General features: G+C 46.2%; 1 protein-coding gene across 3 annotated transcripts; it reads left to right on the top strand.

Annotated features, from left to right (window-relative positions):
* The first annotated feature begins 244 nt into the window (after positions 1 to 244).
* Positions 245 to 12,371, top strand: LOC118208246 (zinc finger protein Eos-like). Of its 3 annotated transcripts, none has more exons than XM_035382733.1 (9): positions 245 to 540; positions 1,507 to 3,776; positions 4,012 to 4,066; positions 4,411 to 4,515; positions 4,839 to 5,123; positions 6,654 to 6,821; positions 8,611 to 8,751; positions 9,818 to 9,925; positions 10,404 to 12,371. In XM_035382733.1, exons 2-9 carry the CDS (start codon positions 3,753 to 3,755, stop codon positions 11,282 to 11,284), a joined length of 1,767 nt encoding a protein of 588 aa, XP_035238624.1. In that variant the 5' UTR covers positions 245 to 540; positions 1,507 to 3,752; the 3' UTR covers positions 11,285 to 12,371. The 3 variants fall into 3 exon arrangements, with proteins under 3 accessions (XP_035238624.1, XP_035238626.1, XP_035238625.1); XM_035382734.1 differs by lacking the exon at positions 245 to 540 and adding an exon at positions 641 to 1,122; XM_035382735.1 differs by lacking the exon at positions 1,507 to 3,776.
* Positions 12,372 to 13,902: the final 1,531 nt, after the last annotated feature.

The following is a 13,902-nucleotide window of genomic DNA, read 5'->3' as shown; positions in this document are numbered from 1 at the left end:
TAAAATGCATTTTAATATATACTGACGTTTTTCACCTCAACACCTCACTAAACAGAATGTCAAATATTTTGTAATGAGCGCTGTTTTATTAACGGAAAAACTATCTAACTCGTACATGTCGCTTCCTAATTGAATGACTTTTTTATTGAAGCTATGCAGCGGATACTGCGACACAGCACATGTATCTACATTTAAAATGAAGGTTTTAAAAAAAAAACTTGTTGCATAACATAGAGCTCAAGAGGGTCACAAAAGTATCACCCCGATTGTCGCTCGTCAACTTTCATACTGTTCGCAGTTCTACTTGAAGCACGACGCAACTGCAGTCGTTCTCCACTTCTGTCCAACATCGATGTATTCGACAATCATTGGCGATCGGGGATACTACAGTGGAATTATGGATTGTTAGGGGCTGTATCCCGGTGTGGGACCGGAAGTTGTTTGGTGTTCCAGGTAAAAGCTCCCGGAGATGCTGCCCTCTCCAGAGAAAACAAACTGAGACCCAGACACATAAATCCGTCAATCGGAGTCCATCGCCAGGTAAGGCAAAGGGAACGCAGAATGAAGCTTATATGTTTAAGAGGAACGAGAGTGCTGTAAATCGGTACTAGCTAACAATAATAAGGCTAGCTGCTGAGCTAACTTGCATCGGTCTAGCGGTGGGTGCCATAGCAACGGCGCAAAAGAAACATTATCCACAGCTTTTCGCAGACAATGCAATTAATTATAGCTATAGCTCGTTTGCTACTGCGGCAAGGGAGTGACAAAACCTGTCAATCGAAATTCAATATGACTTTAATCGCTACTTGTGATTAACTCCATGCGTAAAAACTGCCAGGTTGTTTGCTGGCTATCGTTACTGTAGCTCGCGTGACAGGTTCGGTGGTTCGGCAGCTCGAGACGAATTAGGCAGCCTGTCGTAATTTCTTGAGAGCTTGCTACCACCTCGCCAATTAAATCGCTAAATAGACAATGAGATAATAGCTGATGTTACTTTCATGGTCAATTCTATTCAAAAATATGTTTCGTCGTGTTCATTGACTATAATTACCAACTGTCTGGCTTAGTCAAGTTTCCTGTTGAAGTTGGAAGTTGCAGTAGCCAGTCAGATGGCTATGTCAGGTAGATTTGACAGATTTTCACATGTTGACTTGACTGGGTTACATAATATTAGCTAGTTAGACATCTTGTTGGTTTATTAATTCATGGCTCACGTTCTAGCTGACCAGGTTAACGGTTATGCAACTGGGTGAGGACATTTTTCATATAGCGTTCCTTCTGCCAGTGAAGTTACGTCCCTCTTTTTAATTTAAGTGGTCTTTCAGGTTGCACGATTGGAACTAAAGTACATTGCAAAAGACAGAGACCACCCTTTCAAGTGATGTATTTTTCACAATGTCAGAAAATAATACAGTAAATGTATATTTAACAAACTTACAGGAAGCCTCTACAACTATGTACAATATCATATGTTTCAGTTTTTTTGACAGCTTCACATCTTTTCAGACCCATAGCATTGAGGAAGGATTGACAGAAACACCTGTGGATTTCTTCAGATCTGAAGCAAGAGTGCAGCTTGATTTTTTTTTACCCCCCCCCGGTCTACCAGTTCTTGCACTGTTGTTAGGAGTTCCATTCATCTGTAAAATTGTTTGAACTTCAGTTTTTGAAACTTTTGTTTTTTTCGCTTATTTTCCTTTGACTTTCACGTTGCTTATTCAGTTGAATTTTCATATATGTAATCTCATCAGACATATCACATTTAGCCATTTAGATGTACATGACAAAGAAATCTGCAAGGCAGCTACAGTGTGTTTTGGTAGTTGTTTGTTTAAATGTTATAGTTACTTTTAAAGGCAAAAGCTTCTAACATAGCATCATTGGACACTTTTATTGACAACATCAGGTGGGGGGACATGGTTGTAACTCATTTGTTTATTGGAAGGGTGAAAGGCTTAAAGTGGTAGTAGGGTACACAAAATAATATACTGTGTTCAAATAATGATAGATTTGAAAATATATGTAGCGGTGGAGGCTTTCCTGTAATTTCCTGTTATATAGACGTTTCCTGCATTATTGTCTGACATTGAAAAAATATTTTGCACTAAATGGCTGATTGAACTGGAAATAGAATAATTGAAAGGGTGGTCTCAGAATTTTGCTCAGTACTGTACATTTGGTGTATTGGTTAGTAAAAGTTTTAGTGAGCTAAGGAATCTGTTTGCAAATACAGGAACTTATTTTGCTCCTGACTAACTGTTCTTATACTCACACTTCTGGCTACACAGTTACTGATTCTGAGAAGTACCCTTTTCTGTTACTGCTACTGCTGCGCTTATGTACTTCATGTACTTCGTTGCTCTGGATAAGAGTCATCTCTAAATTAAGTTATTGTAATTCAGTTTAGTGGTTATTACATTACATTTTTGCAGTCTGGTAAATTATTAATATTATTTTCTTATTCTGGTATTATTTGGGCCAGTAGTCTATATTTTGTTGGTGCCAGGGCATGCTGGTAATAGTAACCACTCAGGCAATCAATGTCTACTTTATGTACTGTAATCTCCTCATTTCCCCTGTGCAGTGTTACCTAAAACGATGGATGAGAACCCTTTTTGGGTTCACATCCATAGTTTTAAGAACCCGGAAATGCACGTCCTGATAATGACCACGAGAGGAGAGATGAGTGGAGTTTTTGTGTGTGTGTACGTGTGTTTGGGCATGCGTGAATTTGGAAGTGTGTGTGACTTTGTGAGATTTCCACGAGGGCGGGCGAGGTTCTTCTGGAAAATGCCTTGTCTGTTACTGTCTGGGGGTTTCAAAGGTTAAGTTTCCACAACGTTTCCAGCAGACAGCAGCCCACTTGGCTAACTCGCCGGGTGCCAATTTGTCTAGGAGAGAGCGCTGTCATAAACCTTAAATCAGCTTGGTAGGCATTAGGGTGATAGGTCTGCCTTTCCGCTAAGTCTTTCTGTTTTATTTATTTGCTGTTTGTTTCACCCTCACTCTCACTCACATTCTCTCTCTCTCTCTGTGTTTCAGTTCAGTTCCATTCAGTTAATTTAAGTTCACTTCATTTGGCTTTGTTGATTTGCCAATACATCTGTATTTCCAAAGCTTATGCTGAAAAAACAAATAACAAGTAAAAATGTGAATAATAACAAAACATGGCTGTATAACTATACAATAAAAAAATGTTTTATTTTGTTTTTGTATTGCTTCAATGCTCTTTACCTCCCTACCTTTCATTCATCTTTCTCTTTTCTGTTTGTTCTGCTGTTCTCGCAAACCCAATTCCCCTCATTTCTTGCTTTTCGCACTTTTCCCCCCAGTTTTTGACGAACGTCTATGCTCATATCAGAACGAGGCGGTTTCTCTGTCTTCGCGCCCCCTTGTTCTCAGTATTTCCTGGTTGTGGGTTTGAGAGAGGGAGGAGGAGAGAGGGCCGCAGGGGTGTGCGTGTGCCTCCTCTTGCCCCTATAAGTGGCGCGTGGCGCGTTCACCTGTGCGCCAGCTCACCAGGCAGTGATTTCACAGAGACGAAGACATAGTCAGTTACAAAAAATAAAATAAACAGCAAAAAAAAGAGACAAAAACCTGAGGCAGACAAACGGACACAAAGGCAAAATCGAAGAACAATTTGAACAAAAGATCGCGACAGAACAACTAAAAAGAGAGCCAAAGGTTCGCTGACTCACTGAGAGAGCAGAGGCAAAAGGGTTTAGGTTTAAGAAGAACCAGTACCATCAGCCATGAACCGCAGTCATTTTGGCGACGTGAGTATCATCAGGCTGGCTTTGATAGTGGGGTTTTTGGCTGGTAGTGGCTTTCACTGTGTTAATGGCCTTGCAGTACAGCATAGGAAGATTCCGAAGGTGAGGATATAGGTAACTCTGGTGGAGCAAAAAAAAAAAAAGAAGCTTTTAGACAATAGAGAAAGTGGTCACATGACCTCTGATTCTACATGACCTCTCTGATCCCTCTGTCCATCTCTGTTTGTCTGTCCCTTAGTCAGCTGGTGTGAGAATGAATGCTGACAACTGCAATGGCCGTTCTTATGTGTCAGGTAAGAACAACAATCAACTGAAGTGTGTGTATCTGCGTGTGTCTAATTCCAGATACTACGGTCCATTTATTCTGTGTGTGTTCGTGAGTGCATGTGATACGTAACTGATCACAAGAAGGTAACTAGGTAAAATACTTGTTGCCGATGTGTTATGAGACGCACAGCGTGTGTTAACTGTGAGTGTTTGCTATGTATGCGCGTAATTTCACATTATGGTTCAGTAACTGTGTGCGTGTGCGCGCATGTGTGTGTGTGTGTGTGCGTGTGTGCGTGTGTGTGTGTGCGTGTGTGTGCGTGTGTGTGTGTGTGTGTGTGTGTGTGTGCGTGTGTGTGTGTGTTTGCAGGCAGTGGAGACTCGTCGATGGAGAGGGAGTTCTCAGGGGGACTGGGGGGGCCGACAATGAGCACTCTGAACAGCCAGCATTCCTCCCCAAGCCGCTCCCTCAGTGGTCAGTACACACGCGAACACACACACACACACAGATACACAAACACACACACGCAGACTGTTAATTATTGTATATTTATATTTACTGTTGCTTTAAGACGTACCGATTAATCCGTTTACTCGGAACTGTGTCATGGTATTTAGAATTAAGCATGCTGATTCGGTCATAATCCATGTAATATAATCACTGAGGTGAAACATAAACTATAAAAGGCATTCTCTGCTGAGCATCTAATGAGAAAATGAACAGTATAAAGTAATGCACTGGCTGTCTGTCTGTCTCCCTCTTTCTCTTTACTTTTCTCTCTGTCTCTGTCTGTCCAGCAAACTCCATCAAGGTGGAGCTGTACAGCGATGATGACCCAGGCTCCGCGTTGCGACCGCAGGGGAGAGGGGGGGAGAGGGAGGAGGGATGGAAGGAGGAGAGAGAGGAGAAGATGGAGGGAGAGGAGGAGGAGGGCCAGGAGGAGGCAGGAGGAGAGGGGGCCAGCCCCAAGACGTCCTCCCCGGGGCCGATCCGCCTGCCGAACGGGAAGCTCAAATGCGACGTGTGCGGGATGATCTGCATCGGACCCAACGTGCTGATGGTGCACAAGCGCAGCCACACAGGTGGGGGCACGGGGAACGGGGATTTGGGTGTGGGGAAGGGGAGCTGGTTTGGAGAGACTTGGACTTAACTATCCATTCATTAAGGAATACATTTTCTTAATCTTAACAGAAACAAATCAAGCCATTGTAAGTAACAACGTAATCTGGAGAGCTGAAATTGATTTGTCATTCCAGTAAAAGTGAATAAAAATGTTATATGGAGCGTTATAAATGGCAGTATAAAGAGGGTTCTTTTTTATTTGGAAGTCGCTTCTCTTGCATTTGCAAGCCAGTCTGGATAAGAGTGTCTTCTGGTAAATGAATGTAATTTAAGATCATTTTCTGGGTTAGCGGATATTTTGACTTGAATTTGAATCTCTTTGTTAAAATAAGGTGTATGTAAATGTTACGTTCTCTAAAGTTTTAAAGGAGAATTCTGGGATACACGGTGGTTGAAAATGCCCCTTTGTCAGAACCTGTCACCCCTGCCTGGACTGTAGCAGTGCCCTGAGCCTGGATCATGCGATATGAATCATTGTTGGTTAGCTTACGGTACACGCAGTTACCCATGGGGGTTTTACTTGTCATAGCTTATGCACTGAGGAAACGTGGGGCTTTGAGCTCTTCTGGGGCCGAATTGTGGTGCCGCCAAAATACTGTGTAATGTTATGTTAGGAAAGACGGGCAAAAGCGCTTGTTCTGACGCAGAAGTAACCCTTCACTAACTAGATTGCAATTAATTAGTCAGGCATACAGGTAGCCCCCCGGCATACAAACCTCCACAAGCTTTTGCACAGATCTTTCATTGTGCCACGTCTTTCACAGTGCCAGTTCACAGTGCCAGATTTTCGCTGAAGGAGTGCAGAAAAGCACAGTTGACGTGTCCAAACGGGTGTTTGAGTCTGCAACTTTTTTGATACAGTTCCCTCACTACCACTGCTGTCAATCATTACCTGAGATATAAGAATGGCTCCAATATTGGCATGTGTACCACAAACCTAAATCCAAGAGTAATTACATTTTTAGTATCATCAGCTTACTTAAACATAATCATTTTGAAGAAAGATGACTTGAGATTGTTTAAAATAATATTTTCTGTATCAGATTTCACTGTCTGCCTTTGTCTTATTCAGTGTAGAGAGAGAGATATTTTCACTTTGATTTAGTTCTGTACGAACAGTGCCCATTCCACCTGAACCCAAGTTCAGTAGAAGTTTACAGCAAGACGGTATTTTATGGGAAAACAAATTTTCAGTTTATATCTGGCTACAACGTGGAAAATTCCCAGATTTCACTGAACGTCTGACCCATGATAGTCATGAAACTTTCCCTGGAAAGTTTTCAAAAGTCTGGGGTGGCTTCCAAAGCTTGTGTCAATGTACATCAGAAGCATCAAACTCTGTTCCTGTAGGGGAGCTGTGATTGTTTTTCCTAATTGCGTGTGCGTGCGTGTGTGTATGCTGGTGTGTGTGCATGTGTGTGCATGTGTGTGCATGTGTGTGCGTGTGTGTGCACGCGTGTGTGTGTGTCTGTGTGTGCCTGTGCTGGCAGGTGAACGGCCCTTCAAGTGTAACCAGTGTGGAGCCTCCTTCACTCAGAAGGGGAACCTGCTGCGGCACATTAAGCTGCACTCTGGGGAGAAGCCCTTCAAGTGCCCGTACTGCTCCTACGCCTGCCGCCGCCGGGACGCCCTGACCGGACACCTCCGCACCCACTCCAGTGAGAGCGCGACCGCCGTGGGGCGCTGGGGGGGCGGGGAGCGATGGAGAGGTGCAGGCACCAGTATACACCTAGCTCATTGTTAGGGATGTGAATAATTTGCCGAGTCGTCATTTGTCACTCGCAAGCATGCATGTCCACTATTTAAATAATCGAAAATCTTTTTTTCTTTTTAAAATCTTAAAACCGTTAGTAAAGACAGAACGAAAGATCAGCAAGTGTTACCGAGGCTACTGCTCTAAAAGGGTGATAGAGGGAGAGGCGGGGCTTGTTCTCATTCACTTTACTGTCAGTTGAAAAGATGGCCAGCGTGCTATGTCGAATGATTCTGAAAAGCTCAATGAAAAAACTGCTCAGTGCAAAATATGTGCTGCCCACCTAAGAACCAAACATCTGAGGCCACAGCTAATTAGCACCCAGCTTTGTAGTGAGACCCCATCAGTCTGACGGTATAGAGCTGGACCAGGCTGGCTCATTATACCCCTTGTTTCCTCCTGTTCAGCTCCAAACTGAAATAATGTTGACAGGTATATATGCTGTGTGCAAATGGGCGAGCAGCATACCCTCATTCAGAAAATGGCCTCATGAACACCTGGCTGCTTTAGCTCTCATAAACAGGCCACTGTTTTAATCTTTGATGGCGAACAGGTGCTGAGCCCCTTCAGACACAAGTGAATTACAGTGACATAGAAAACAAACTAGGCGGTGGATCACCAGGACTCTGGGTTAGAGAACCATTCAATCAGACACACGAGGTGGTTGCATACATTCCAGGTGGCTGACAATTGCAGATTCTGGCCCGCAGGCCGAATGTATGCCTTGTTTCAGTGAATCTTCTTGTTTTCAGCTGCTCTCGGTGCTCCCCTGGATAAACTGTGCAGTAAATATCAGATTTGACTGACTGAAAGGGGGGACTAGGCAGGAATTGGGGGTGTTGGTCGAGTTGGGTCGGAATATAGTGGCCATGTTTGTCCGAGGGCTCGACAGCGTGGCGGATGGAGAAGTGGATCGGCCCGGCTGGGTCTCTCACAGGTAGCAGAGTGCAGGTTCACAGGCCACAGTGCTGCACCACATATGAATGACATTTAAATATGTTCAAAACAGGAAATCCTGTTGATGTTTTGAAAATTAATGAAGATTTCACAGGCGCCGGGCGTGACTGCGGCCTGCCTGCTGCACGGGGCCCGGATTGGGCCCCGCGCCACCGGTGTAAACCAGAAATGCACCAGTTCTCAGAAAGAGAGGTGCGGATTTTTGGGCGGAATGACGGAGGGGCGGGGCTGTCTCTCCGGGGGGGCGCCTTCCTGGCAGCGGGTTAGAGTTACGCAGGAAGGGCGCCGGTGAACGTCACAGGCGAGTTCCGAGCGGCCGTTTCGGGGAATCGTGACGAGAGGCGAAACCTAGCTTTTCGATGGAAAACGGAGAGAGAAGAAAAGATGACGGAGTGTCTTCCGAACTAGATCTCCTCCGGAAATCCCGGAATCATAGGGTTTTTTAACTTCACCCTGTGTGTTTGGCTCTCGACTTATTTATTTATTTTATTGACAGATGTCAATTTATCTTGTTTTTTATTGAAACATAATGGGTTTTATAATGGGAACATAATGTAAAATGAACACTCTGTGTGCAGTAAAAGTAAAGGTATACTTTGTATTGCATCTTTGGTGGTGCATTTACATATATATGTGTGTATGTGTATGTACTGCTGTATGATATGTGTTTGTTACACCCCCTCTCTCTCTCTCTCCGTCTCCCTGTCGCCTGCTCCCTCTCCCCCTCTTTCCCTCAGTGGCGTCCCCCATCGTGGGAAAGCCGTATAAGTGCAGTTACTGCGGCCGCAACTACAAGCAGCAGAGCTCACTGGAGGAGCACAGAGAGCGCTGCCACAGCTACCAACAGAGCCTGGAGTCCCAGAGCAGCCATACGCAGGGTAACACACACACACACACACACACACACACACACTCTCACACAGAGTAATACACACACACACACACACTCTCACACAGAGTAATACACACACACACACACACTCACACAGAGTAATGCACACACACGCACTCACTCACACACATACAGGGTAATACACACACACACACTCACACAGAGTAATGCACACACACGCACTCACTCACACACACACACTCTCACACACACACACACTCTCACACAGAGTAATACACACACACACTCACACACAGAGTAATGCACTCACACACACACAGGGTAATACACACACACGCACTCACACACGCAGGATAATACACACACACACATACACAGACACACAGGATACACAGGGTAATATATGTGTGCGCACACACACACGCACAGGGTAAGACACACACGCGCAAGGCAACACACATACACACTCACAGGCACAAACACACATACGTAAAGGGTAACGCACACCTACAGGTACAGTAACTGCCAAAATAAAGGAGACAACCATGGTATCTCTCTTTGTTCTCGACAGACTGTTGATGGAACTGCTTGCTCGTGGCCTAGTTTGATATTTCCAGTCACCTGATTCCGAGTTGCTCATCCTTTTGGCCTTGTATCTTGAACTTAGAAACGGACATCACGGTTGAGGACTGTGCACTTTCGACTGTGTGCTTTTGTGGATGTCTTTTCCTCAAACGTCCATGCCAACATCACCTTAGCCACTGCTCCATATGAAATGTCAGCATGCTCAACAGTCTTAGCTGCTGAAGCTCCTGCCAGACATGCCTGAACAACCGCTCCTCTTTCAGAGTCACTGAGATCTTCCCTTCTAGCAAAGAAAATGGGAAGCTGAGCCTGCCCAACGTTTTCATACACAACCATAAGCATACTGGGATGTTAATTGCACTCAGGCACCACATCGGAGTGGAAGCACCTGCTTTATCAGTATACTTGTATACCTCACATGTTTAATTTTTTGGCAGTTTGTACATACAGTCACACGCCCAGGGTAATACTTGAACAGTAATGAAGGCTGGCTCTGTCCTGTACAGGCGAGGACTTGGAGCTGATGCAAGACCCTCTGATACAGTCACCCTTCATCGACAGGCTGGCCAACAGCATCACCAAACGCAAGAGGACCACACCCCAGAAGTTTGTGGGTGAGTGTGCGCGTGTGCATGGCTCTGCTTCGGAGGAAAATGCGTTGTGCAGCACCAGCCGAATCTGAACACTGTGGGTAGAGCAGAACCTCAGATACAAACCTCAGAGACTGACTGGTCTGCTGAATGGGTATGAAACTACATGTATACGCACAGTTTCAGAATGAGATATGCCTATTTTCAGAATTAGGATACAGTTACAAAATAACGTTCTGATCATTGAAGGATTAAGACTCTAAATATTGGTGTTTACTTGTTTCAAAAATGTTCTGTATGACCTCCATTAGGAATGTTTTAAGGTTCTACTACAGAGATCTCAGATTCAGTTCCTAGAGGGATGCAGTGTCCAAGAGACACAGCGAGGAAATGAGATTAAGACCCCTGTATACTGTATACTGTGTTTAAAAGGCAGACATGCCCTTTTCCATGTGTTGAGTTGGTCAGTAATCAGTAGTGTGTGTTTGTGTTCTTTGCAAAGGAGAAAAGCACATGCATCTCAACATGGCCGACACCCCTTATGAGCTGAATCCCACCCTCGACAAGGTGGGAGACGCACTTGGCCCCCAGCACCAGGGGGTGGACTCCGCCCACTTTGCAGGGGTCGGAGGGGAGTACCTCAGTGGACAAAGCGGTGGCAGTGGGGGCCCAGAACCCCGTCGGTCGCTGCGGTTACCCCACCCCCACGTGGTCACCTGCCTGTCCGAACTCACCCCCGTCATCAGCTCCATCTACGGCCAGCTGGGGTCCCTGGGACCGCGGGGAGACTGCGCCGGGGGCGGGGCCGGCTTGGGAGGCGTGGTCTCGGGGTTAGGTGGGCGGGAGGTGGGAGAGGGCCACGAGGACCTGCCCCACCTGGGCCATAGCCATGCCCAGTCTCCTGGCAACAGTTGCCAGGGCTCCACGGACAGTGAGAGCATGGCAGGGGACCAGTGTGGCATCGCCGTTGGCAACTCCAACCACCACCACCACCCACACTACCCGCCCGCCCCTCCTCCTCCTCCCCCTCCTCCCCCACCCCCGCAGCAGCAGCCACGCGGTCGGGACAGGCGCAGCCCCGCCCTCGCCAAAGAGAGGGACTGGGGGGAGCCGGAGCGGGACGAGGCCCACCCTGCGGCGGCCCCCCCGGGCTCGCCGGGCTCTTGGGGGCCGTTGCGGCTCCTGGATGGCGAGGGCCAGCCGGTGCGGTGCTACCGCTGCGAGCACTGCCGCATCCTCTTCCTGGACCACGTCATGTTCACCATCCACATGGGCTGCCACGGCTTCCGCCAGCCCTTCGAGTGCAACATCTGCGGCCACCGCAGCGCCGACCGCTACGAGTTCTCCTCCCACATCGTGCGCGGCGAGCACACGCTGGGCTGAGGGCGGGGCGAGGGCGGGGCTACGCACGTAGAGAAGCCTGTGTTTGTTTGAGATAAGGATGAGTCCTAGGTTACTAAAATAGGGTTAAGACAGACCGCGACTGTATATCCGCGTACTAATGGGTCCAAACGGGGAAGTAAATGGCTTGTGAGTAAAATGGAGCCGCTTAGTTATATACATATATATGTCTCAGTCTGTCGTAACCCTGCTTTAAGAACCTAGAGACGAGTGGGTTTGATCTGCACCAGAGTGAGTGAGGTAGATGGGCGTTAGGAGTTGTGCTGTTGACTTTTAAGTGTTGACTGTTGACTTTTGCAGAGGCTAACTGAGGGAGGGGTACCAATGCACATACAGGTGGGGCTGTCAAACCTCACCTCCAGCTTTTTGCTGATGGAGGCACACCCCATCACAACCCCCCTCCCCCCAAACTATTTTGTTTTGGTAAAGCACAACTATTTCGCCTCAGAAGTGCCTTTCTCCTGTGTGGTTGACCTTTGGCCTTTAAAGTTGTGGAAAGATTGTATAAATAGTGCTGCTGATGGAGAATCATTGTCAGGGGATTGGCTGGGAGGTTTAAGGGGCTTCGGTCTGAGGGCTGGGTTTTTTTAGGCCTGGGGGGTCAGGGTTGCGGGGTTATGAACTACATGAACTATGCACTGGCCGGGTGGAAGCACAGATTCTAGTCTAATCTAGTTATTTCTGTGCTCTTCGCAGCGAAAGCTCTGTTTCTCTATCTTTGAATCTGAAACATTCCAATTTGATACGTTTATGAATATTTATGTAGGGGGTGTGGTCAAGGACCAGTGCCTTCATATTTATGAAGTATAAAGGTAGTAGGAGCTAATCATTTTGATACTAGCAAGAATCTCTTGTTGGAGAGGAGCAGACACCCATTGCCTTAAAAGGAGTTGCAGAATATTGATTGAGCTCACATTACGCAAATACCAAAATATAAATGCAGTTTCTACTCTTTGGGCCCTAATAGTAGTAATATTTAGAATATGTTGTTTCTGCTGTTTCTTACATCCAATCGTGTCATTTTGACAATATTTTAGGCTTTCCGTTGTTTTCCACTGGGTGAGTTTGGCAGGGTTGATTTTGTGACGTGTGTGTGCGTCACTTTAATGATCACTTGCAGCCTGTGGTCCCGCGTGGTCATGGTGGACATTGAAACCAGCGGTCGGCTTTGTTGCGGTCGGCCATGTTGGGGTCGGCCTCGTTGGGGTCGGCCTCGTTGGGGTCGGCCATGTTGGGGTCGGCCATGTTGGGGTCGGCCTCGTTGGCGTCGGCCATGTTGGGGTTGGCCTCGTTGGGGTCGGCCTCGTTGGGGTCGGCCATGTTGGGGTTGGCCTCGTTGGGGGGCCTGGGCTGTGATTTTCCTGTAGACAGTAACATGGTCCATTGCGTGACAATGCAGGTCAATGGGTAGCTTTAAAGCACTGGTGCAGATCAGATCACAGACTCATCTCAACAGACTGGGGCATTTTTGGGGGGTGGGGGTAGAGGGATGACCTCTGTGGAGGATTGCACTTTCTAATGTTCCTCATTGTTTTTTTATTTGTTTTTTTTAATTATTATTTGGGGGGGTGGGGCGGGGGTGGTGTATCTTAATATTGAAACGCTTTAGGGTTAGAGGGCTTTTTTTGGAAGGGGCATAGGCAGAACCCATTTTATCCCTTTTGCACTGATTTATGACAAGTTGCTATTGAGATGAAATACAAAATAAACTCAATTTAAAACAAGCAGAGAGTACAGAGGCGAGGAGCAGCAGGTGGGTTTTGAAAGGTCAAAAAAATAGAAAAACCCTCGGCTGCTTTCCGCTGCAAAGCACTGCATGGTTGCTACAGCAACAGAGCAGAGAAGTGGGCGGATGGCTGTTTGGGTACCTGTGCGCTTGTTTTGCTGTTAAAATGGGTTTGTTTACCTTCTGCACTCAAGTACTGCACTTCTGAGTCCTGGCGCAAGAGCCGAGCCTTGGATGTGCGACTGTGTTACTGGCCATTTTAACCTCCTCCTCTTCTCCTTTGCAAGAGTTCTTAGCCCACAGTTACAACAGAGTTGTTTCACACATGATGCAGAAACAATTATTTGCTGAGGACTTGTGGGTAATGTAATTTTTGAAGTTCTACTGTTACAGTCTGTGCCTACATAAGCCCCTCTTTTTTAATGTATGTTCTTATGGCTTTAAAATGTGATTTTATCAAAAGGGGAAATGGCATATTTTGTGTAGTGGAGGGCATTTTTGGCACATATAATGTTTGATGGAAAACGCTGCAGTAGCACTTTAATTGCAAAAGGATATCCTTTCAAATGTAAAATAATAATCACGTAGAGGAAGGAATTCATAAGCACTAAAAGAATATCACAAAGATTTTTAAGGCTACTAGGCTAGTGTGCTACCAGCTGTGAAGCAAAATGATGGTAATGAGAGAATGTGTGTGTGAGTGTGTGTGTGTGTGTGAGTGTGTGTGTGAGTGTGTGTGTGAGTGTGTGTGTGTGCGCGCGCATCTGTTTATCTGTCTCAGTCTGCCTTGGTGAATGTAAAACACCTTTTCCTTGCGATACCAGTGCAGTAATTTATATACTAAACAAGCTGTTGTTCCTTTTTTAAACAAAAG

The sequence above is a fragment of the Anguilla anguilla genome, chromosome 11 (genome assembly GCF_013347855.1).
Source record: "Anguilla anguilla isolate fAngAng1 chromosome 11, fAngAng1.pri, whole genome shotgun sequence".
NCBI classification, from domain to species: domain Eukaryota; kingdom Metazoa; phylum Chordata; class Actinopteri; order Anguilliformes; family Anguillidae; genus Anguilla; species Anguilla anguilla.
Note: the sequence above shows the minus strand (reverse complement) of the source record. Positions and strands in the feature narration are given on the sequence as shown.

What these genes read in the sequence shown, in the direction of transcription:
- LOC118208246 (XM_035382733.1), top strand. Translation starts at nt 3,753, where the DNA reads ATGAACCGCAGTCATTTTGGCGAC. An exon ending in TGGCCGTTCTTATGTGTCAG is followed by an intron (nt 4,067 to 4,410) that starts GTAAGAACAACA and finishes GTGTGTTTGCAG; the next exon opens with GCAGTGGAGACTCGTCGATG. An exon ending in GCACAAGCGCAGCCACACAG is followed by an intron (nt 5,124 to 6,653) that starts GTGGGGGCACGG and finishes CTGTGCTGGCAG; the next exon opens with GTGAACGGCCCTTCAAGTGT.